This window comes from Neodiprion fabricii, chromosome 7 (assembly GCF_021155785.1).
Source record: "Neodiprion fabricii isolate iyNeoFabr1 chromosome 7, iyNeoFabr1.1, whole genome shotgun sequence".
NCBI lineage: Eukaryota > Metazoa > Arthropoda > Insecta > Hymenoptera > Diprionidae > Neodiprion > Neodiprion fabricii.
The window spans coordinates 1,992,220-2,017,176 of NC_060245.1; the positions used below are offsets into that span (position 1 = coordinate 1,992,220).

The window sequence follows — 24,957 nt, forward strand, 5'->3', positions numbered from 1 at the left end:
GTGATCTGTTTACGATTTGAATCACCGATGATGCGTAGAGTACGGATGATGATGATTTTTAGAGACAGCTTTTTTTCTCTTTGAAGCTTCGTCCTTTCGAAATGTATCACGTGATAACGCATTCGAATTCAGACTCGTCTGTGTTTATTGATTTTTCTCTCAATTTGTGAGATATTAATGTTTACGCATATTTAATGCAGCCGGCTTATTTCGTCCGATCAACTCTACACCGCACGGAGTCAGAACACAGGGAAAAATCATTATTAGAGGCGTTTTTACCGGCGATAAAACACTTTTCGTTCGATCAATTATTGTTTGGAAAACGTTTCTTCCTCACATTGATGTTCTTTTTTTTTCACGAGCGTTATTTACCTTGCAGATATATTCACAGCGGTGACAGAACGTTCCGGAACACACGACGAGTGTTGACAAGTTCACTCGGATAGCAAATCTGTTGTCGTAATGGAGAAGAAATATTACGCAGTGGATTAAAACATCTGTATTTATGAAGCGGATCGACACGATTGATCATTATTTTCTATTATTCTGTCGTTGCTTACGACACAGAACAAACTGAAGGCGTTCCGGTGTTTAAACGGTACGAGAATGAGGCTGAACTTAGTCACGTTAACGTAGAAGAAACGTTGAAACAAAACTTGTTATTCTGCAGCTTCGGAAAACGACTGAAGGAGTTGAATTTACAAAATGTGAGTACTTACGTTTTACTGAATTTCAGGTAACTCTAAGCTAGCAAAATAGCGAGGTTTTTCTCGACAATACATCGTTACAGTAACGCTACAAACTTCTACCTGATTTGCGAAACGTCTCGTGATCCACGCGACGCGACGAGCAGTTGTGTTCGAGACGCCGAAGCCACAGGTTGTCGTTTGTAGTTGTGTAATGTGGGTGAGATTTTCAAAATATAAACTGTTGCAGTGGTGAAAAGTTGTGAAGTTTGCAGCGAGTGAAAATCGCCTAGCAACAACGGAGCAAATTTGTGCATTTCCTGCCTAGCAACAGTGGAAGAACCAGCATCATTGCATCTCAGCAGCAACATAGTAAGTACGACAAATATGAAATGTGTTAATAAGATATATACCGCGAGTAAAAAAGATACCGCGTGACAAAGATTTATTATTACGTCGTTCACTTATCGTCCGATTGAAGAATAATCTTACGACCTACTCAATTGTTAATCCTTGATTATTGTCGAGGAATGTCGGTTCGTTTTTTTTTTCTGCTGGCTTTTCGTGATATCGGTCACTTTGTATTTTGTTTCCGATAGTTCTCCACCACATTTTGCAGTACTGCAATCACGTATTAATATTTCCGATTACTATTTTTCGGAAAATAGATAAATGAAACGGAAAAACGTTATACGAAAAAAAGGAAACAGGCACTTGATGTAGATCAGTTTGTGTATTTATTATTGATTTCACTTTTCAAGGGTACACAACTCTGATATCAGAGACGAATATATTAAATTTGCGAACAGAATTTATGTCTATGATCCCGAACGTATCATCCGTATACGTTTCAAATTATCGTTTAAATATTTTCATTGATGACATATTTTTTGTTTTATCGTTTTCATTTTCCTTTCGGATTTACTGTTTACCAGGTATATCTTCTATACTTATGCGTGTAGTTATTATTATTATTATTATTTATATGCAATAAATAAAATGAGAACTACAATCGTCATCACTGATGTGATTTTTGAAATCGATTACTTCAACTATGAATACTCGTAACTTCGCTGACAAAATTAACTTTGACCAATACTTGGTTAAGAATACAATTTTTTGTTTTTCTTCTTTCTATGATAAAAACGACGGTGTTCACATCTGTGGCTCCAGCCAAATTAACACAAATTTCACATTCGTTTATTTATTTATTTATTTATTTATTCACGAGATGATAAACGCCCATTGCACCACCACCGCCACCTTGGCTTGTTCTCAGATTATTACTCTCATTACCCTTAGTTTGTTTTCATTCTTGCGCACAAGTTACAATCACAGAGTATTTTTTCGATTTAAATAACACATATTTTTCTCTTTTGTTACATTATATACAACAGCTTGTGATAAGCGTTAAAAGTTAAGTAAAAAAAGGAAAAAAAAAAAAAAAAACAGCAATTGGCAACGACATCGTTTTCAAAATTAGATTATTGCATTTTATAATTCGTTCTGTTCGTTCGATGTCATATGGAAATAGTGAAAAAGAATTGATCAAATTTGTTCGAGAGAACCAGGATCGTTTGAAGTCAGAAACGAATTTTTGGTTACTTTTTCAGTATTTTTTTGCTATCAGGTATCTTGGATTTTGCTTTTTTAACTATTCTCTTCTTCATTTTTTTTTTCTTTCAATTAGAACCTACGTTAATAATATCAATAACAATAACAACGTACGTATACGTTATATATAAAGCTAGAGTTTTTTATCTCTCGGCTGAAAGCGATTCAGAATACATATTACTTTACTCGACTATCACTTAGGCAGTTGGCCCGACGGTGGCGATTCTCACTTCCATGTGGTGTATGTATGAAATTATGGTATTGCGATATTTGTTGTTTGATTGAGAAGAAAACGAATATGTGCATACATATATAATACACGGTATTATATACAAAATATTCACGTATCATGTGTGCACGTATTTTATGTATGAGAGACGGGGTGAGAGGCACGTTAAAAAAGATCAACAAATTCTTCTTTTTACTGTTTTCATTCTTTGTCACTTTCTTTCTTACTCCTTGTTTTTGTTTATCGTTCATTTCGTTTCGGGATGAAGAATTTCCCATCTTTTCTTTCTTTGTTTACAACCCCAGAAATTACAAACCTGCTAATATTACTCGAGGATCTTCTACTGCGTTCTTTATTTTGCGCAAGAACATTACCGCTTCACGTCCGTCGATCAGTCGATGATCGTACGTCAGTGCGATGTACATCATTGGTCGAATAACGACCTGAATATGGAAAAAGAAAAAACAAACGAATCATATCAAGTAGAAGTCAACGGGCATCGAGTACACAGTTTCAAGTATTCCCATTTCTTGCTTACCTGTCCTTTCACTGCTATCGGTCTGTCGAAAACGCCATGCATACCGAGAATCGCGCTCTGCGGTGGATTTATTATCGGCGTTCCCATAAGAGAACCGAAGACACCGCCATTGCTTATAGTAAATGTGCCGCCGTCCATGTCTTCGACGGATATTTTACCCTTCTTGGCCTTGTCTCCGAGAGCGGCGAGTGCTATTTCTATCTCCGCAAAGTTCTTGTTCTCAACGCTGCGGAGTACAGGAACAACCAGACCCTTAGGTGTTGCAACGGCAACGCTGATGTCGACGAAATCCCTGTAGACGATCTCGTTGCCATCTATCACCGCGTTAACAACCGGCTGGTCTTTCAAAGCGTATGAACTTGCCGCTATGAATGCGCTCATGAATCCCAACTTGAGTCCATACTTCTTCATGAACATTTCTTGGTTCGCCTTGCGGAATTCCATTATCTGGCTGAAAGGGCGGATGGAAATTTGTTATACATATACTAACATAGTTAATTATTTACAAATATTTTCGAAAATGTGCGATTATTATGGAATAGTATGTCTGATCAAACCTCATGTCGATTTCATTGAACGTTGTTAGCATCGCGTTCGTGTTTTGGGCATCTTTTAGCCTCTCTGCTATGCGCAGCCGCATCCTGTTCATCTTCACTCGTTGTTCCGTTCTTGTGCCGATAATTTCACGACTGTAGTCCTCGGGTGGTAGCTGAACTCTCGCTCCCTCTAGGGACTGAAGAAAAAATTTAACTTCATTGCAAACTCGTACTTTTCACATTATTTTCCAAAACTTTTTCTCTTGCAAGTTTTTCGTTGTTGTTGAGGTATTCTTACCTGGGCGTGTTTTATCGCAGCAACAGGCATCGATGCTGTCGGTGCCTGAGGTGTAGGAGGTCGCGAGGCGGGTGGAGTTGTAGGTTTAGGAGGAGGAGGTGGGGGAGTTACCTGAGTTGGTTGGGGTGTTGGAGCTGCGGGTTTGGGTGCAGCTGCTGCAGGGCTTGGAGGAGGAGGAGGGGGAGGGGTTGGTTTTGGTGCGTCCGCTTTCGCAGCAGCAGGCGCGGCTCCACCGCTAGCTCCAACGTCGATTGAACACAATTTTTGACCAGCCTTAACGGTGTCTCCATCCTTGGCAAATATCTCCTTAATGACGCCAGAAACGGGCGTAGGGACTGGGACGGAAGTCTGAAATTTTTTTAATTACTTACGATGATTAAAAATCACACAAGGACAAGTTGACTGTGCCGAATTAAACAAACTACTGCAATTACCTTGTCAGTCTCAATTTCGCAAAGTACGTCATCCTCCTTCACTTGATCCCCAGCTTTCTTATCCCATCTGACGTCACCTTCGCTTACACTCTCAGCGAATGGAGGTACGGTCACATCTTTCAGCTCCCCTGAAATATTTGATTTTTTGATTTTTTTTTTCACAAATGACCCATTACAAACAACCACCACGAAAATAATGTGAGTTTTATTTCATTTTTACCACACGAGGATGTAGACTAGCAAATATTCAAGAGTTTTATGTCGTTTCTTCAGTCTTGATATGATAGATTAGGAACTTGACCCAAGGCACAAAAATAATAACAATGATAACTATAGTAACAATAATAATCAAGCGAATTACAGTACAAAGATTGTTTTTTTTTATTCTTATCGACCCACAGGTTGACTTTCTCTCTGTCGCTATTTATACTATCAAGGCTACTTGTCGGTCTAATATCCTTCGGTTTAGATGAGTGAGAATAGAGTTTGAATTCTGTTTCAACCATTTATGAGATATTGATAATTGTTTGATATTTTTTTTCGATTGTCACAGTGTTAACACGCTGGTAATATTCCATCTTTTGTGCAGTTTTCCTTTAGATTCTCTGCTAACTTCCCTGCTCCTAGTACTAAGCTATCTTGTTCAAAGGGATCTTCCGTTGGCCAAATAAATAAAATAAACAAGTAAATAACTTCTTACACAACGACGATGTAGACCTGATATGCCTGACGTGCGTTTTCCAATGCTGATTGAAGTTATTTTTCGTACATCTGAAATGATAATGAAATCTTTATTCAACTCTATCGTCATGTCAACGATTGGGGAATAAATAGTTTTGTTACTTTTAGTTTTGTGAAGCGATTATGAAAGTTACGATAATACGAGTCCTGCATTTTCCACTCATTTCGTCTCTTCCTAGTTTCACAAAAACTGTAAAACGATATTAATTTGTACTAATAATTAAAAACTCACACTGCCGCCTTTGTTCCTTCGGGAAACTGCTGCTCTCCAGAGATTGCGGCTAGCACTCGACCTGAAACGATTGACAGGAAACATTGGAATTAAATGAAAAAATACGTACATTAAAAACTATATTGACATTTCATTAAGAGTTCAAATTGAATAATCTCCATCGTCGTAAATACTCTTTATGATTCTTACCTTTGCCGCGTCGTTGATGAAGCGATCTTGCCGCCTATAAAAAAAAAAAAAAAATCCAAACAAAATTAGTTGATAAGTTGGAGTTGCACAATATTTAAATACGTCATTATCATCTGTTTGGCAAGTCCAACAATTGATACGAGTGTTATCATCCTGTGCTGTTTTTCTTTTTCCATACATTTTCACAACCGAACGTAAGTCATAACGTATGATAAAAACACAACAAGGAATTACCGCGTGAACTGAAATCGTCCAACAGTTTTGGCAAAATTTGAATATAAAAAAAATGGGGCTTCATTCTGTTCAGTCATTATGTAATGTTGAGGGGCAGTCAAGGAGGAGTGGAGGGAGGGGGGGGGTTGGAAATGTGGTATCACCTGCAAGTTGGCAAGACGCAAGACGTGTGTGAATGCCTATTAGTAGTCGAAGGTGGTACGAATACGGCACGAATACCACATAGACCTGGTAATTCGCGGGGGGGTGGGGAGGGAGGATCGAAGGGAAAACTAGAGGAGGACGATGACGAGGACGAGAATTGAAGGCAGATGCCAAAACGTTACGTTCAAAATTCGCGAGGTTTTGAATTTTCACGGGATAGGCTTTAGAGGCTGTTGGGTGTTACGTTCGAATGGAATGTGATTCTCCGGTCGAGTCGTTAAATCTAGCTGATTTCCTCACGTCCTACTTACCCTGGCGTTCGTCGTGGGCGAAGATACGATGCGAAACAGAGCGCGAGGCACGCACCGGGAATAATTGGACAGCATCGCCCCGGCCATCCTTAAATATCCCCCTGTACTTTATTTATCGGGACGATATTCGCCGAGCTGTTTCTCCGTGCCTAAACCTTGCCGCCTTTACTCTCTCCTCGTCACTCTCCACTATTCTTCCTGTCGTCGTTGTCGTCCTCGTCGGTTACGGGGATTGGGATGTGGGCGAGCCAGATGCTCTGCTCGCTCAGCTGCTAAAGAGGAAGGGAGAGAGAAGAGGGAATTCCGTAAGCCTTGGCCTTTTTTTTCATCACCTAGAGCCTCGCTTCGCTTCGATTTTTGACCACCTGCTTATACTTTTCTCCGCTAGATGGCGCGTCCCTTGAACAAACCTTTGCTTTCTCACAGAGTCCCGTGACTAGCTCGTTTCGTTACGTTTCGTTATTAGTAACATTCTTTTTTTTTTTTTGGATTTCATCATATTTGTCAACACTGATCATGGCCGGTTTTTACAAGAAGTATCTCACGCTGCTCCAATCCTGGCCTTTGGATAAATCGAAAGTAGGCAAGTGAGTGTTATCCAAATGTTTTTTTATGACTAGTAGAATTTTTTTCTTTGTCCTTTAAATATGGTTTAGTTCTACCGACGTTACGTAGCTGTTGCTTCTCGCCTTCTCAACGGAATTTCTTAACCTTAAAGGTATAGTCTAATCAATGTCGTCAACCTTCTGGTTTGTAAGTCTCTAGTTGCTTAGTTTATTTTCCCAAAAGGTGGGAGATTCAAAATTGACAATCGTTCAGATTCCGTTCCTCGATGTATTTTTCTCCAAGTTGTGGCAAGTTAATTTCAAAGAACAAGAAGATCGAGGATGATATTTGTAAATTTGTGTGAACAAGGTGTGAAACCGAAACCCTAGAGATGGCGATGCAGATTGAACAAATGATGCTTATCGACTAATTTTACCACAACAGGGATTTGGGCCAGCACATCAGGGATCAGGTGAAGCTGGCATTTTCCAAAGGCGATTTGAACAACGTGGACGAGAAGCGCTGCGATTCTTACTATAATAGTCTGGAAAGGATTGCTAGCAATCGTTACGGAAAATTGTACAAGCGCTCATTCAACAGTACAGCGAGTGGCTTAACCCAGGAACAGTGCAACTCGGTACTGTCGCCGGAGTTTCTTGAGTTTTGGCAGGAAGAGGAAAGGGGTCTTCTGTCTAGAACGGCAAGGTTGTTCCGAAGAAAAAAGCATGTCTCTACGGACGATTAGTTGCCTTAATTTAAATGTAAATCTAGTTAATCTTAGTTTAACAAATAGTCATTTAGCCCTTAAACATGTCGCGCCTTGTCGCCGGCTCCACGCCGTGATGCAGACAGAAAATGCGAGCGCGCTTCACGTCCCGGTCATGGCTGACACTGTTTTGAAATACATTGAACCAAAACCGAAACAGACTTTTGTTGACATGACGTTCGGTGCCGGCGGTCACGCGACAAGGATTTTAGACTCTGTCCCAGACTCAAAGGTATTCGCACTAGATCGTGACCCGGCGGCTCATGAATTGGCCCACGAATTGGCGGCTAAGTATCCAGGCAGAGTTATTCCTCTACTAGGCAGGTTTTCCGAACTACCCAACCTCTTCAGAGAGCTTAAAGTCAGGCAGGGAACTATTGACGGTATTTTGTTCGACTTTGGCTGTTCGTCGATGCAGTTCGACGTTGCCAACAGAGGGTTTTCAGTGTCCAAGGATGGGCCGCTGGACATGAGAATGGACGGTTTCAGGTGTCCGGAACAACCAACAGTGGCTGACGTTCTCGCCAGAGCGGACGAAGAGGATTTAGCTAGGATAATAAAAGTTTACGGGGAGGAAAAGCAGGCAAAGAAAATAGCCAGGGCTATAATTGAAGTTCGGTATTCTTTCAAGAAGCTTGAAACTACACGCGAACTTGCTCAGCTTGTCGATTCGGCACTTGGCAGTGTACCGAGACAAGACATGCTGGGCAGGTACACCAGCAACGCGACTAAGACCTTCCAGGCTTTCAGGATATTTGTTAATAACGAATTGAATGAAATCAATTACGGAATGTTCGTTGCCGAAAGGTATCTCAAACCTGGAGGTAGGCTTCTTACCATTGCTTTTCACTCCCTCGAAGATACAATCGTAAAGAGACATATTTCTGGTAATATTTCTGGTGACGTGGCCAATACCCTGCCGCTTAAGTACGTCAGTTACGGCATGTGTCACGAAAAATACGAGGTTGAATCCCTGATGCAAAGCCCTTGGGAAATGCTCCATAAGCATGTCATCACTCCGACCATCGACGAGGTCGAATCCAATCCTCGTTCTAGATCCGCCAAGTTCAGAGCCGCAATTTGTATGAAGTAAAGTATCGCCGTCGCGATAATAGCTGTATTGTAAACGTTTCATTGTAAATAAAAAACACACTCAACTCAAATTTTCTCACTTTACTTTTTGCCGTCCGTCCCGTATTTTTTCTGCTCCGGTTTTCTTCAGATTTTTTCCATCGATATTACGAGAAAATATAGTCATCTCGTTAGTAACACTTTTTTCGAGGGTTTATTGAAATGAACAAGAAGTATAATGAGAAAAGTATTTAATAAACATCAACAAATGAGCACTTAACGTGCGTTTAGATTAATATAAACAACAAGTAGATATTGTATATCTTTAGAAAAATAATGAGCGTGAGACAATAAGTATGCAAAAATCGAATGATGTATCCTCTCTGCGATATATTACATATGTTGAATATGCATGCTAAATTCCATTCAAGTGTTCAACCACGTGAATGTGTATAGAAGAAAAACAAGGAATGGCTTAACATATCACGCTGTGTTTGAGTATCGGTTCGCGATTAAAACAACCCTTCTATCTCGTCCGTTTCCCCGTTCCAATCCATGTCATAGATACTGGGTCTAGTCGGTAAACCGGGCATCCTCATGATCTGGATAAATAGTGGATAACAAATTCAATGAAAATCTGAATGATTAAATTTCTTCAAATATAATTTGAACCACCGACAACTCACCTCGCCCACCATAGGGACAACAAATCCTGCACCAACCGATACGAATATATCTGTTATCTCCAAGGTGAATCCAGTCGGAGCTCCCTTTATTGCAGCGTCGCCGGTAAGAGAGTTCGATGTTTTAGCCATGCACAACGGTAGCTTGTCATAGCCAAGTTTGGTGTACTCTTCAATTTTCTGCTTCACCTGAAACACGACGGTAATTTTTTTAGTGGTTGAAGTGCAATTATTAATTTTTTATTCTTGACGTGTAGTGCAAAAATGAAGCTGTAAATACAAAGTTACCTTATCAACTAGAACGACTTGTCCAGCGCCATACATTTCTTTCGCAATGATATTTATCTTCTCTTCGATTCCAGTGTTGAGATTGTACAGTAGCTTGAAGTCACGAGTCGGTTTTTTAGTGGCAGCAATGACCGCGTCGGCCAATTCTAGAGCGCCTTCTCCTCCTTTTGCCCAGTGAGTGCAAATCACTGCATCAAAAGCTCCGGCAATCAAAGCGGCTTCCTTGATCAAATTCAATTCAGATTCTGTGTCGGTCCTGAGGTAAAAAGTAAAAGCAATTATGTTTCGCTGAGAGAAAATCACTTCTCACATCATTGCGCTAACGAATTTCTCCTCCAGTAGAACTTACGCGTGACTGTTGATCGCTACTACAACAGGAATTCCAAACTTTGTTCCATTGCTGATGTGCTTTATGAGATTAGGCAAGCCCTTCTTGATCAGATCGATATTCTCCGTAACGTATTGCGGCTTGAGCGGCGCTCCTGGAGTGACCGCAGGACCTCCTCCGTGCATTTTCAGAGCCCTGACAGTCGTGACCAGTACAACAGCGTTAGGGACGTGTCCCGAGGTGCGGCACTTTATGTCGAAGAATTTCTCCATCCCAATGTCCGAGCCGAAGCCAGCTTCCGTCACCACAAATCCATCGGAGCCGACAAGCTTCAGTCCAATTGCATCTGCTATTATCGACGAACAGCCGTGCGCTATGTTTGCAAACGGTCCAGCGTGCACCAGCACTGGTGTTCCTTCTATCGACTGCATCAACGTTGGCTCGATGGCATCCTTCAGCAGGACGGCCATTGCACCAGTGGCTCCCTGTCATGGATTAGAGAGAGATGAAATGTTTGGAGAAGAGTTAAAGGACCCGTTTTAAAGCCACAAAAAATTCTTACAAAGTCGTCGGCGGTGAGAGGCTCTCCGCTCTTGCTGAAACCGACCACGATGTTTGCCAGACGATTCTTCATGTCCTCGACACTGGTCGAGAGCGCTAGAATAGCCATTATCTCCGAGCCAACCGATATGCAGAAGGACGTCTCTCTGCTCTTTCCCTTCTCGGTGGGACTTTGACCTATCGTTATCTTACGGAGGAATCGATCGTTCAGATCGACGACTGATCAGACCAGGAAAAAAGCAACATGTTAAATCGATCGCTTCTCGCTATCGAAACCGACTTCAGCTTCTTACGGTAAAATTAATCGGTACTTCGTTCTCACCTCTGGTCCAAGTGATATTTTCAGGATCGATATCCAGCCTTGCGAATCGCCTTTGTTCCTCCTCAGTCAGCGAGTTAGGATCTGTCTTCTTGATCCCAATTTTCTCGAGCCTGCGCAGTTGAATCTTTGAGAACTTTCTCTCTCCCTTAACGGTCGGTACAAGCCTGTCGAAAAGGGCTTTATCCGATTGCGTACTCTCGTGGAAATATCTGGCGTCTATCTGCGCCGCCAAAAGATTGTTCGCAGCACCGACCGCGTGGATGTCACCGGTTAAGTGGAGGTTGAATTCCTCCATCGGTATCACCTGCGAGTATCCCCCGCCCGCCGCTCCTCCTTTCACTCCGAACGTCGGACCCTGGCTTGGCTGACGAAGCGTAGCGAACGAGTTTTTTCCCTTGTGTGCCGAGAGAGCCTGGACGAGGCCGAGAGTCGTCGTGCTCTTGCCTTCGCCCAGCGGAGTCGGAGTTATGCCAGCGACCACTACGTACTTTCCGTTCTTCTGGCTCTTCAGGCGGTCGAGAACTCGCAGGCTTATCTTTGCCTTCTTGTTGCCGTAGAGGCTGTACTCGCTCGGACTAAGACCAATCTCCTCCGCCAATACTCCAATGTTCTTCGGCTCTTGGCTCCTCGATATCGTTATATCGTTAGGTATCGGCTCGACTCTCTTCAACGGTAGCGCCTTGAAGCTCCACGCTGAACTGAGCAGTTTCTCTGCGGATCGAAGCGCCGATATCACCGTGTTTTTCATCAGCATCGCAACTGTCATGGGACCCACTCCGCCTGGCACTGGTGTTATGTACGACGCCACTTTGGACGCCTCTTCGTACGCGACGTCTCCTACCAGTCGTTGACCGCTCTTCTTCGTGGAGTCTGAAATTTCAATGGAATTCAATGTCGAAATGTTGATACTTGGAGGGTTGACGTTAATCTTGCATTTTTTGAAATTCATTGTTCGAAACAAAATACCTCTTGATTTTCTACTACCAATTACCTGGTATACTGTTTATGCCGCAGTCGATAACAACTGCGCCAGGTTTTATCCACGACCCTTTGACCATTTCTGGCTGACCTATGCCAACGACAAGAATGTCTGCCTGAGAAACCTGAAACATTTTTTAGCACAAAATCAGCAAAGTCTGGGAAACTCGTATTAGGATCAATCGATTCTCTTACATCTCTGCGATTGTTTGCGATCCGTAGTTTTTGGCAAAACTTTTACTCACAACTTTGGGTAGATCCTTGGTCCTCGAGTGGCAAACCGTCACCGTCGCATTCTGCCATTTCAGTAGCTCTGCTACCGGCGTTCCAACTATTTTGCTTCGCCCTAAAACCACTGCCGTTGCTCCCGATATTGGAACTCCGCTCCTGTAAGGAATTATCGTTGTACGATTTAGAAAATTTTTATCTAGCTACGATCAATTGTTGGAAGTTTCTTTTTTCTGGAATACCGTGTGCGAAATACTTTTGATTTATAAATCCAATTTTAGTCGAGTTCTTGATCTAGTTTCAGGGAAACTTTCACTGCTCGGGTGATCAAATTAATATTTAGCGTCTAAACTCACTTTTTGATTAGCTCGATGCAACCGTTCGGAGTGCAGGGTAAAAATCCACTCATATCTCCGATCGCCACGCGACCCTCATTTATTGTGTTCAATCTGTAATCACAATTACAGAAATATTAGTTGTTGTAATAACGCTGTTACGTGCACGTCATAAAATCTTTATTACATTTGTTTCGAAACTTGAAATTTTCAAATTTATATTAACAAAATTAGAATTCTTGTTTCTGTTTCTTAGAGTAGAATATTCTGATTCTCTGGTCGACGTTTTTTTTTCAAATTTGTATTCCGTAGCTATCATGTGGTAATTCAAACTATCAATTAAACTGGTCAATATCGAAAATTTATTGAATTTTATAATTGAAAATTCAAAAGTTGTCATTGCTCTTGTTTATTATTACGTTCCTTTCTGTTGTTCGTGCGTTAAAGTTTACATACGAATTTTTTTTCTCCTAATTTAAAGAATTTTTTTTCTTGCATCTTCATATTTCTTATTTGCAAAAATATATTATCCCACATCGATTGATGATTTATGTTATTACGTTATCTGCTATATAATGTAATGCAATCGTATCGGGTGATTAAGATTTCGAAATGAAAATCTCACATTATTAACATCGTTGTATTCATACCTTACATATATATATATATATATATATATATATATATATATATATATATATATACACGATATATATACGATATACGATATATACGTGAACTTATATCTCGTTTTCGAAGTTTTATAATGCTAATTACGCAACGGTCATTGACGTGCATAAATTATTTACATGCGTATAAACGTCCGTCGACAATACATACGTATAACATACATTGGAATTATCAGATAAGTGTTAAAGGGCAATGTGTGATTTGATTAGATTACCGCCAATCTACACGGTGCTCAAATATTAAGATTTGAATATAAAATACGATAAATCGAAGAAAAAAAATATTTTGACTGAATTTATTTTGCGAATTTGGGGATTTTTTTCTTTCCGTTTTTTAATTATCTTAGCATAGAAATGACGTGTGTTAAGAATACGTAAAAGTGAGTAACAACAACGATAATAAATAATAATAAATAATAATAACAATTTACTCACCCGTCGACGTCTTTCGCGGGTGAAACGGTGTCGGTGATTACATGAGAGTCGATTTTGTTGACGGAATCGAGGGGCATTTGAACAATTATCCCATGAACATTTGGATCGTCGTTAAGTTTGTTTACGTGATTGATTAATTCCGTTTCGGTAGTTGTGTTCGGTAATTTAACGTGATTCGCATGGATCCCGATTTCACTCGCTGCTTTTATTTTCATACGTATGTAAACGTTCGAATCTTCCCTCCCGCCAACTTGGACGATTGATAAACCAGGTGCGAATTTCGGTAGCTTGGATCGCATGGCTTTTACATCTTCGGTTAAGGCGTTGCGGATTTCTCTGTAATTGCGCAAAAAAAAAAAAGAACAGAAACAGTTGAACATAGTTTTGATTTGAAATAATCGTTGTTTTAGAACGTTTCGTTAAATTATTTTAGGATAGGAGGGGGGATTAATTTCATTCGATATTTTGAATTCTGGTAATAATAATAATAACACGTTAATGGCGGTTATTTACAGACAGCGATTCGGATTTGTTTGCGTGTAAACTCCCGCGTTACTTACATAACCTAAAAAATATTTATCCCCCTTCTTATTGTTCATTTCCGCTAAAATTGTCAATTCTAGTAACGATTCCCTAGATTCGATGTCGTCATCCCGTTATCGCGATTGGCTTTTAAATTCTTATGATTTTGAATCGTTTCTCGTTTTTAAATTTTATAATACTCACTTTGCCAATTCCGTGCCGGAAAGGACGACGCCACGTGTTTCGGGCAGGTCCATTTTCATTCGATTTAGAATTCTGCAACGATAACAAACAAATTTTACAGCAACCTGCTTTTCAAGTATCAACTTAATTGTTCAATTACCAGTCTTGAAGAACTTTTGCAAACAATATAATTGAACGATACGAAGTACACCAACTGTGTTTGCTACTACAACTAATTAGGAGATCAATTTAAAATTTATGTAATCGTTACATGTTTACCGGTTTTATTGTTTTCTTCTTGATGACCTTTTCTTTCTTTCTTTTCTTCTCCTTTTTCTGAACAAAAATTTCCGACAATCTATCCGAAATCCACCGTTCGACAGTCGATCTTTTTCTCTATTTTATTCCCAAGTAACAATTTTCTTTGCTCCCTTCAAATGCTTACTGAACTCTTGCGAGCAGCACAAGATAAACTCGACTACTCGGCTCGAGGTTGTAAGTTGAGAAGACCTGTTTTTCAAACCAACAGGCCTCCACCTATCCTTGTCCCTCTCCTTCTCATTCTCTCTCTCTCTCTCTCTCTCTCTCTCTTACACACTCCCTCCTCCGCGTTGTAATCTCTTTATCACACACACATTGTTCTCACACATGCGCTTATTTTACACGCGTGATTACTGTTATACACTATATGGGCTTGTGCATTGGCGGTGGCTAATCCTTAGGCGCAAACGAAATTAGTCGAGAGGAGATTTGATTGCTTCATTTATTGTAATATACGTATAATATACCTATACTTCATATGCACAAGTGGCACGATGATGAAGCGGCGGGAATATTTAAATCACTGACAATAAAATTTTCGACAATCGTTCATAATTCGTTGATTTATTTACTTATATTTAATTTATTTCATCTATCAAATTTATCCGGTCATTGCTACAATTTATTCGTTAAAATTTTGATACAGTATTTTTCACTACAAATAATCTTGATACAAGTTCTTTTTATTTTTAATTATTATTCTTATTATTTTCACCCCGGTTATCGTACAATAGAAAATAAATTCGGGCAATGATTTTTTTTTCTTTTTTTTTGACGTTCTACCGATTTCTCTAAAAAATTTTCTCGACGTTATTTTTCGTACGTTCAACTAAAACCTGAAGAAAGAAACTTATGAATAGTAATTCCGAAAAGAAATAACGTCGAAAATAAAGTTAACGGTGCTGAGTAAAAAATTTTCTTCTCCGATCGAACCGATTTGTTAAGAAAAAAAAAAAAGAAAAATAAGGTTGAATAAAGGATAAACCGTGCAGAAAAAGTATACGATTTTTATGCATGGAAAACTTAGAAGAGACAAAGTGGAGAGCTTACTTGAATGACAGTAATCGTTTCGATATTTGTAGTAACCTTCCCATTCGGTTGAGTATAACAACGTGCAATTCGGTGTCGAATGAGTTGTACAATATGAATGAACCAACGAGCTGATAATTGAGATGCGATTCCCTGTTTTTACCCCCAGCTGTTCGTTTGATTTAAAATGCTGAAAAACAGAGGCGATTTATTCAATTGCACAAAACGATAGTAAGCAATAGCAGCTTGGCTTTATTCGCGTATCACATAATGTATGATTATTTTATACGTGTATCAGCATTTCTCGTAATTTTTTCAATACCAGATTTGCTTGTCGTCGTCTTTTTTTTTCTCCCATTATTTGCTAGTCTTTGTTATTATTATTATACATGTTTGATTTCATTTATGCCAAACATTGTGCAATTACCGTCTACCACAAGACGATAGTTATCTTGCTCACCTCTTACGGAGAGATCAAGGCTAAGAAACGAGAGATCTTACAAACCTCTTACAGAGCTTTGGTTGTAAAGAAACATGGAAATTAAACGCGAATAGATCGTTTCTCGATGATATTTATTTATTTATTTATTTTTCTAATTTATATCGTAGACTTCTCACGTGTAATCTGGAATTATGACGGCGAAATAAATGTTTGTTCGGACGCTTTGGCCGAGAGCAAAATTTTGAAAACTTTTTTGAATTTTCAATACCGCAATATTGTTTAACACATAAAGATTATTGCAATGATATTCATACCCACATACAGCGATGGAACGTAATAATGTACACGTACACGTGTCTTATACGTATACATGTAATATGTAATCGACACTTGATCGACACAATTCAGCCAATTTGCCAATTGATTTGTTTTTGTTTACTATTATTTACGCGTGACGTCGTACGAGTTGAAAATAATTTTCTTGTGCATACAAACAGCAAATTATTCACAAACTGGAATAACAGTGTGATAAATATTCCTACCGATAAACAATTTTGTACATATAATCTGTTTGTTGCGATTGGTTTTGTCGAACTCGTACGTATATATTATCATGTATCATTGTATCGAGAAGTGTTTGGATGCAATTGCTAAAATTGCGTCTATTAATCGGCACATCGAATCATATTTTGCATTTTAATTTCGCTGAATTTCTAATTCGATCTTACACAAAAGAAAGAAAGAAAAAAAAATCCGTTACATTTACAATTTTATTACAGTAGTCTGCAGAGATTTGAAGAAAACAAAAAGTAAATTGTCACTTCATTTTCACAAGTATATGCAAGAAATTTTTGAAAAGGGTTAATAAAATTTTGCATTAACGCGATATCTACGTTAGAAGTTTTTTAAATTTATCCAAAATCCGGATTCTCTCATCTCTCTCTCTCTCTCTCTCTCTCTCTCAATCTGTCTTTGTATTTCCCTCCGTTTGGCCAGCCATTGCTTTTCAATCACGTTGATTCGCTTACCTTCCATACCTCTATGGAACTAAGTTGACCACCACCATATAGCTTCGTGCCAGACACACATTATACATACATTGTATACAGGGGTGTATACCCATAATACACCTAGCCTACACTGCAAACTCGGCCTGCGAAACTTCGACGAGGTAAACTCGACAAAAACAGTTTCAGCTCTCCATCGTTGAGGTGTACGTCCTGCGGAGCTATGCGGTGTAATGTGTACGGGGCATTCCACGCCAAATCTACAGGCACCGATCCTCGACATCGTGGATATGATTCGCAATTTCTCATGTTGTTGTTCCAACTCTGAACGGTGCTCGGATTGTTTTAAAGATTTTTTCAAGCATATATTTCTTTTACTTATAATTTTTAGAAACCAACTTGTTCTTTTGACGTCACATGAAAATTTTTAATCTCGGGCATTCGTTTCTAATCTTTTTTGAGAAAAAACAAAATGACAACAATTGAAAGCAATATACTCAGTCTTTTGTTGCATTGCTGCCTGTACATTTTTATACACCAACTAGTATTCTGAAGTTTTTTTTTTAAATTACATACGTCCAAAGACATGTCGGTTTTCTAAAATCGTAAGTAAATCAAATTTACTGAATAAAATTTTGAGAAAAAAATTCAGACTACTTTTTAGAGGTGGAAGAACGGTATAAAAAATCGTCAACCAAATCCAAGAGGTCGAGGGTCGATTTGGCATGGAATATCCTATGTATAGTATAAACCGTAGTGCCTCGTCTTCGCCCTTCTTCTTCTTGCAGCCCTGCAGCTTATACAATCCGATTGCTATTCGCCTAATTTACTCCAGTCCAAGTTTGTCGCTTGCCCCTCGAATCCTTCGCGTGTATCGCAAAAACTGTTCAACCTCTTTGATCCCACGTTACAAATTATATTACACATGTACTTAAAATCGATGGTATTTCAGGTATTTAACTTGAATTTTGAATCTGAGTGATCAACCGCAAGAATATTTCTTTTCTTTTACTCTTTGGCATTAATCGATTAACGTAAACAATTTTTTTCGTTTTTTTTTTTTTTACCAATTTACACCGCGATTTCGCCTGAGAAAACAAAGTTCCTATATTTTCTGTATCGTTCGATTTTACAAAAATCTCAGACAAAATAATATTACAATTATGTTTGAATGAAAGGAATGTGAAAATAAAAAAAAAAAACATTTGCCAAGCTTTATAAATTTTTGAACTACCATAGACTGGAAATTTGGTAAGGGATTGAATATTTTTAAATATCGTATCTTTTGAATAGTTTCGAAAATTTATATATATATATATATATATATATACGTACATCTAACGTGAAATACCTGCAGTATATACCTAGACGATTTGTACGACAGATACACGTACATAAATGTACATAACCCGATCCCTTAAATACAATTACGATGCGGTTGCTCGCCCATTTAGTTAAATCTAGAACCGAGCAATCATTGAAGATTACTGTAAGATTAACCAAAGATCCTTTCGTATCGCAAACATCAGAATCAGATCAGCTTACATGTTTTCCGCTGCTGTTATATATGTATAATTAGCTCACAACTTTGACTATCGTGATCAAACGTGCGTACAATTGATTTTCACGATTAAGGACAGAGAAATGCGTCAAGAGAGAAGGAATTGAATAAATGGTACAAAGAGATGAAGACAAAAATAAAAAAGTTTACTGGAGAGAGGTGGTTAAAATATTTTCAAACTAAAATTCAATTTCCTTGTTTACTTCTTGTTGGTGATTCTTTTCAGATCTCGTTTCATTGAAGTTGTCATAATTTATCATCCTACTTCTTTAATTAAAATATTGATTATTAAAAATGTTAATTTTCACGTACATCCTACATACTCGGGAACACGTTGTAACGAAGAAAATCAAACGAGGAAAAAAGCGACGAATCAAGAAAAAATAAGACTACGAAGAAGAAGAAAAAAAAATAAATCATGACGTGTCGTTAAAATTTCGTCTTGAGAATCGCAAACGGGACATACACCCCTTTGAAATTTACGCATAACAGCGACATAGGTAATCACGTCTCTTGACTAATCCTAAGTTCGAAGGACGAAGGAGAGACGCGTCTGCCTTGCGTGTGTGTAGGTATATATATCCACACACACACTCAATACATGTGCACAAAACGTCTGCGTCTCATGGGGGCAAGTTTACGCGCGTACACCAACCCCATTGAACCCCATCGCTCGTCGCATTGCCTCCACCTTCAACTTCGCTTTCCACCCCTGCCCCAATCGCACGGTTAAGTTCCTCCCAGTGCCTTACGCATCGCTTATATATATGTATATAAATATATATGTACATACTATTCACGTATTCGCACGTATATGTGCATGCATACATACATACCGCGGTAGGACTCTCCGAAAAGCAACCCCCTGTAGTCTCGCAGCGCGCATCAGGGGATGCTGCGTGTACGCTTCGCGTTGCTCCCCCTCCGTCCACCCCCTCTTCACCCCCCACACCCCCAGCTCTTGAAATCTCCCGCTGCTTCTCCTGCCCGTTTCTTGGTTAAGGGTAGAAGCCGAACCTCCCTTTGCCGCACATGGAGACTTTAATTATAAAGTCTTGTCGGTATTACCCTGAGATCCGTGCGTAATGATGATAATATAGATTGATTGGGAAAATTTTGATCGCAGATATTTAATTTTATGGTAATAATGAGCTTTTCTTGAAACATACAGTCTATGTTCGTCTGGGAGAAATCGTGAAAGAACGATTGAAATCGGTTGAACGGGTTTTTTTTTAGATCGTTGACAACTGACGAACTGATCACGATTTTTAACTTGCCGCTTCTATATGTTTTCAGGGAGAAAAAAAGGAAGCTATTGTAAACGCGCCGGAAGTGAAATGTTGAGTTTTTTTCTAGATCGCTTGACGTTTTGAAGTTTAGAGAATCGTCCACGCTCGTTTTCAGATTGATCAATTTTTTTTCCATCCGACGATATCTCGAGATCGAGGTTTTCGATTCCAATTATTTTGCTCTCGATCCGCGCAGCTTTTCCAAACTTGGAACTGATTAGATTTTCGTTTTGATCGGTTCAGTGCTTTTTCAATTATTTGAATGACAAGAAAAAAAAAAGAAAATGGCGGAAAGTCTCAACGCGTCTCTTTTTCTCTTTCTCTCTGTCCGAGCCCCCAAAGGGGGTTGATTACGTTGTAGTTTCAGGTACAATCAGTAACCTGCACATTTAATTATATTATATTATATATATGTGTGTGTGTGCGTGTGTGCGTGTGTGTAAATGTGTGGGTGAAACGCGAAGGGTGAGGAGGGGGCGAGAAGAGGAGGGAGGGAGGGAGGGAGGCTCCTCGTCTATATATCAGCTTCCACTTTCATTAGTCCTCTCAGCAGCAACTCAATCTCGATTCGCAAGTCTTGCCGACGTTTTCCCCTCCCTCCCACCCCGCCCTCTTGACCACCCTCCATTTCCCCACCGCTTTCTCAATCTACCCACCAATCTTACCTCGAATCAATATTATACCTACCCATCCTCAGGCTTCGGCTTCCTTCTATAATTATCTCGTGCATAATTCTCATTCTGATACCTTACGTATGTAATCCTCCTCATTCAAATCTTAAACAGGCATGACAATTATACGATAGGTATAATTATACCGTTTAATAAGCTTCCATTCAATTAATTAATTCGGTTATTTGCTGGATATGATTGCCAATTTTCCAGATACAGTTTGTGTATATATATCCTGTATATTAGGGCGGTACTTATTTGGGGGTCTTTTTTTTGGGGGAGTTTATTAAGCTAAAATGATCAAATTTTGATGTTTTCAAGGTTTGTTCCTATCATTATAGGCAACAACTCTGCCAAGTTTCAAAAATTATTTTTAGGCCCAAACAAAAGAAATTGTTAAATTGTTGTCTTGAAATTTCTTGAATATCATGCTTGCGTCAAGCGATCCGTTTTGCTCTTATTTTTTTTTTTTTTTTTACTATGCCGTTATCTCTCAAGACATTTTTCTCAGTTCAAATTCTCGGTACAACAAAATGAAAGGTTTTCGATCGTTGCAGCCGAATGAGTGAAATTTTTCTGTATCAACGAGCCTTTGGTATCTTGAAAACTTTTTCAAGGATCCCCGAAAAAGTTGGTCAAACTCTATAAAAATTGTTTTTCTTTTCTGTTTGTTTGTTTTTTTCTTTTTCTCGCCACAAGCGTGATAAAAATATTTTGTTATTCAATTTTACAAAAATTTGTCATCCGTGAAAACAGTTGAATTGATTTTCTCGAGATTTGAAAAATTCATTGTACTGTCTCCGATCAAATTTCACGGTGGATTTCTTCTTTTTCATAGAGATATTGATTATTTGTAGTCAAGGTGAGGCTTAAGATGCTTTCGAAAACTTGATTAGACGTTGCTTGGAAGGGTAGTCAAGGAGCCAGGGGATGACAATCGTTAATTCTATGAAACTCACGGTCGCAATCCTCGTCGGGCTTTCGGCTTAAGGATGTAGAGAGAAATTCTCCATACATGTATATTATACACATACACAATAACTATGTATAGGTATATAAACTATGTATATAAACTGTACCAAGTTTGTTACTTCGTCGCGAAATATCTCTGTCTCTATGCGTGTGTGTGTGTGTGTGTGTGTGTGAAAACTATACTGGTATTTGCGCGCGAATTTCCGCACGTTTGTGTGTATAATCGTAACGATTTCAACTTCGTGTTGGGATATAGTTAAGCTTCGCTAGCTCTATCTCTGGAGGCGGATGTTAGAGTAGAGTAGAACTCCGGCAATGATCGGCTATTCCTTGGGAAATAGCTATGCAACGGGACGATCGTGGGGAACGAGGTTCAAGTTCCGAATTTGAAAAGTTCCGAGAGCGCTTAATTAGTCGAAGTTGAAGTTAAGGAATCAAACTTTGGGAAAACGACAATGTTTCGAATGGTCGGAAAACCGACGGGTCAACGTTCCGAAATTATAGATTTCGAAAATTCAAGTTACGAAAATGTTGAGTTACGATGGAAAAAAATTCTGAAAATTAAAATATACTCGTACGGTATGGTTTGATCGACGAGCGGGTGTAACAAAATTAGAAAAATCGAGAAGAAGTCAGTCGAACTTTGTTTCTAGCGGAAAGCGATCTGAAACCCGATTGAAAATCACCTAATTACCAGATTTGAAAATCTCTTAATACTCTGTGCTTTTTTTTTTTTTCAATGATTTACTTTCATCTACTGTATACATGATTTCGAACGACTGTAATATCAAAATAATTGTGTAATCGAAGCATCATGATTGACGATGAATCTACAAACAATTCGTCGAAAACATTCAATATATAATATATTTTCTTTTATTATAAATTATGTACGTATGTGTACAGATTCAATCGTCAATCGGATACAACTAATTCTACACGTCACCAATTGCCATTTTTTTCTAACAACAACAAAAATATATGTTTTTTTTATTTCAATACTAAAGTCAATTTTTTTTTTCTTAATTTAATGTATATATGACGTAATTATATATATCGCCGATTTTCTCAGCGTTCAAATTTCGAAGTTCATCATTGTTGTGTAATACTCATACCCCTACGCATTTAGCCCTATAATAATACGAACGGGTGGCGTGCACGGAGGGAATATAGATTCTCGGGTTTTCGAGGGGAACCTGAAGATGCTTCGAATGCCTTTACTTATGTCACGAGAGGCTTGGGACGGGTCTATTGGGATTGAGAGAGATGCCTGCTGTGCCTTCGACTGGCCTTTATAACCCCGCAGATATCACAGATATATATATATTAGGGTGGTTCTTGCATGGGGTGAAAAGAAAAACAAAAATTTATCACGGTCCCTGTAAAATCGGTCCCAAATGGTGAAAAAAAAGAAAATCCTAATTTTCTCAAATTCTTATTTCATTCCCCTAGTCTCCCTGTTTAAGCGGGAAGTTTTAAACTACTCAAAAATATGCCCATTCACTGTATTTTGTACTGAATTTCATTACAAAGTTATTCAGTGCTATTTATCTTCTTTTGAAACCTTTCGTGAGGTTTTTTCTTTCTCGCTTCGTTACATTCTACGATCAAGAAATATTACACGTTCCTGCTTAAACAGGGAAATTAGGGTAATGAAATAAATATTTGAAAAACTTGAGGAATTTTTTTTTTTCACCATTTGCAACCGACTTGAAACGCTCCATCACGAATTTCTCTAATTTTTTTTCTTTCTCACGAGTAAGTACAAAGGTATGCTATCGGAATGAAAAAATTACCGAATACTGTGGACTGGAATTTCACGTATTTTGAGAGATAATTGATATAAGGGTCCAGATATTAATTTCATATCCCTTCAGTGGCCCTTTCAATCATCCGTTAGCACCGTCTTCGTCTTATTCGTCCCGAAATCTCGATTACTTCACCTGCCAGACAGATATCGTTTAGATACGGGGGCGGAACCGGACGCTTATTAATTTCCATCAACGTTCCGGCGAAGCGCAAAGCTTGTTTAACACACTGGCTGGCCAATAACCGACATACAATCTCAATATCTTAATATTATACGTATATTATACTATTGAAACTCTGATCAGTTTGTCTGCTAGTCGATTTTTGAAAGATTCAACATTTCTTTTTTTTTCTTCTTCTATTCTTCCTGACACTGATTTGAACTATTTTTTCCGCAGTGACGGAAATCAGAGCTCTGTGATTATATAGTCAATCAATTGAAATTTTTCACATAATTGTAATATTATTCTAATCATACAGTGAATGGTGATAATTTGTATCTTGGAATTATTCGTCAAATTTATTTTGCTGTAGAAATTATTCATTGATTCATATGAATATTATTATTTTCAAACATTGAAGTAAAAAAACAACAAATTTCCTCGCAATTAATTAATTGTATATCTATTTCTATTTCTCGGGTTGACCATAATATTGTAAATTCGTTTCGGTATAAACCTTTACTCGAAACCATGACGAATCAATCAATGACCGGATTAATTGTAAAATGAATAACGTGATCGACAAACCCTATCATAGAAAAAAAAAAACCGGTAAAAATCGATTTAGTTGCAAAACAAAAGACACACTCAAGTTTTAATAATCATTCGAATGATAAAAATCGTTGACGGTTTTTTTTTTTTTACGAAAACTCGAGAATCCAATTATCGCGAAATGACAGATAACGAAGTTGAAGAAGCCTCCGGGGGTTGTTTAATTGGTCGGAGACTGAAGAGGGCGGCCTGCCGAAGGAACGTCAGGGCAGGCAGAAAGCCAGACCCTTGGAACTAGTTTCTGAGGGAATTGAGAGAGGCGAAAGAAAGATGACTTCGTGGAGCGGGGGAGGGAGGGTAAGACGCGGACGCCGGGGGCTGATTGGACGACGGAGTGGCGAAAACGCTCCAGACTAAGACGCGTCCTCGACCCGCAGCATCCCGACTTCCCGTTTCCGACCCGCCAATGATGAAAGGAAAATTATCGGCCTCCTCTTCCCCCCCCCCACTTCCCACCCCGACCGATTTCCCCAAAAAATATGGCCGTCCAAATGCAATTCCGAAGGGTCCCTGAGCCCTTTCTCGTCTCATTTTCTCTCTCTCTCTCTCTCTCTCTCTATTTCTCTCTCGGCCCCCTTTATAAACGCATCATTCAAAGGCTCTGCGGCGTCTAGAAATTTGACGATATATATATATGTCACTAGGTTCGTAGGCACAGAGAAAACCGAGAAAACCCGGGGAATTTTGAATCTGTTGAAAAAATAAGCTCGTCATTATTGTACCAAGTACTCGCCGATTATGAGGAAAAAATAATATTGCACGGTTATTTTTTTTTTTTTCCTAGCACCGTTTCATGTATATTACTTTATACGAAATCTCGTTTCGTTTGTGTTTTTCTTACGAAAAATCACAGGATGTTGTTTATAAATTTTTAGTCAGACAGTAGGATATTTACTAGGTAATATTAAAGGTAAGGTGTAAAAAAAAAAAAAAAAAATTGCAATTGGCGAGCGTCATATTTA

At 38.8% G+C, this 24,957-nt stretch overlaps 4 protein-coding genes and 1 long non-coding RNA gene across 7 annotated transcripts in view; 3 read left to right on the forward strand and 2 right to left on the reverse strand.

Annotated features, from left to right (window-relative positions):
- The first annotated feature begins 383 nt into the window (after window positions 1–383).
- LOC124186014 overlaps window positions 384–24,957 on the forward strand; it is a 125,020-nt gene continuing 100,446 nt past the window's right edge. The window contains exons 1-2 of the long non-coding RNA XR_006871530.1: window positions 384–707; window positions 937–1,058. This is a non-coding gene — a long non-coding RNA (uncharacterized LOC124186014). The remainder of the gene's footprint in view (window positions 708–936; window positions 1,059–24,957) is intronic.
- Window positions 1,401–6,324, reverse strand: LOC124186007 (dihydrolipoyllysine-residue succinyltransferase component of 2-oxoglutarate dehydrogenase complex, mitochondrial). The gene is made up of 9 exons (XM_046577319.1): window positions 6,187–6,324; window positions 5,498–5,531; window positions 5,309–5,369; window positions 5,036–5,106; window positions 4,336–4,463; window positions 3,902–4,249; window positions 3,625–3,800; window positions 3,068–3,518; window positions 1,401–2,972 (listed from the first exon to the last, which is right to left on the reverse strand). Exons 1-9 carry the CDS (start codon window positions 6,271–6,273, stop codon window positions 2,838–2,840), a joined length of 1,491 nt encoding a protein of 496 aa, XP_046433275.1. The 5' UTR covers window positions 6,274–6,324; the 3' UTR covers window positions 1,401–2,837.
- On the forward strand, window positions 6,625–7,477 carry LOC124186012 (ubiquinol-cytochrome-c reductase complex assembly factor 2). Its single transcript, XM_046577330.1, has 2 exons — window positions 6,625–6,773; window positions 7,177–7,477. The coding sequence occupies exons 1-2, from the start codon at window positions 6,703–6,705 to the stop codon at window positions 7,475–7,477; spliced, it is 372 nt and encodes a 123-aa protein (XP_046433286.1). The 5' UTR covers window positions 6,625–6,702.
- On the forward strand, window positions 7,575–8,661 carry LOC124186009 (probable methyltransferase-like protein 15 homolog). Its single transcript, XM_046577324.1, has one exon. It carries the CDS (start codon window positions 7,575–7,577, stop codon window positions 8,589–8,591), a length of 1,017 nt encoding a protein of 338 aa, XP_046433280.1. The 3' UTR covers window positions 8,592–8,661.
- Window positions 8,804–15,643, reverse strand: LOC124186002 (C-1-tetrahydrofolate synthase, cytoplasmic). 3 transcript variants are annotated; one of them, XM_046577303.1, is made up of 12 exons: window positions 15,493–15,643; window positions 14,143–14,214; window positions 13,417–13,752; window positions 12,314–12,406; window positions 11,975–12,116; window positions 11,743–11,854; window positions 11,230–11,621; window positions 10,431–10,589; window positions 9,890–10,353; window positions 9,541–9,796; window positions 9,256–9,441; window positions 8,804–9,171 (listed from the first exon to the last, which is right to left on the reverse strand). In XM_046577303.1, exons 1-12 carry the CDS (start codon window positions 15,534–15,536, stop codon window positions 9,082–9,084), a joined length of 2,346 nt encoding a protein of 781 aa, XP_046433259.1. In that variant the 5' UTR covers window positions 15,537–15,643; the 3' UTR covers window positions 8,804–9,081. The 3 variants fall into 3 exon arrangements, with proteins under 3 accessions (XP_046433259.1, XP_046433256.1, XP_046433258.1); XM_046577300.1 differs by having other exon boundaries at window positions 10,431–10,648; window positions 10,752–11,621; XM_046577302.1 differs by lacking the exon at window positions 15,493–15,643 and adding an exon at window positions 14,401–14,627 and having other exon boundaries at window positions 10,431–10,648; window positions 10,752–11,621.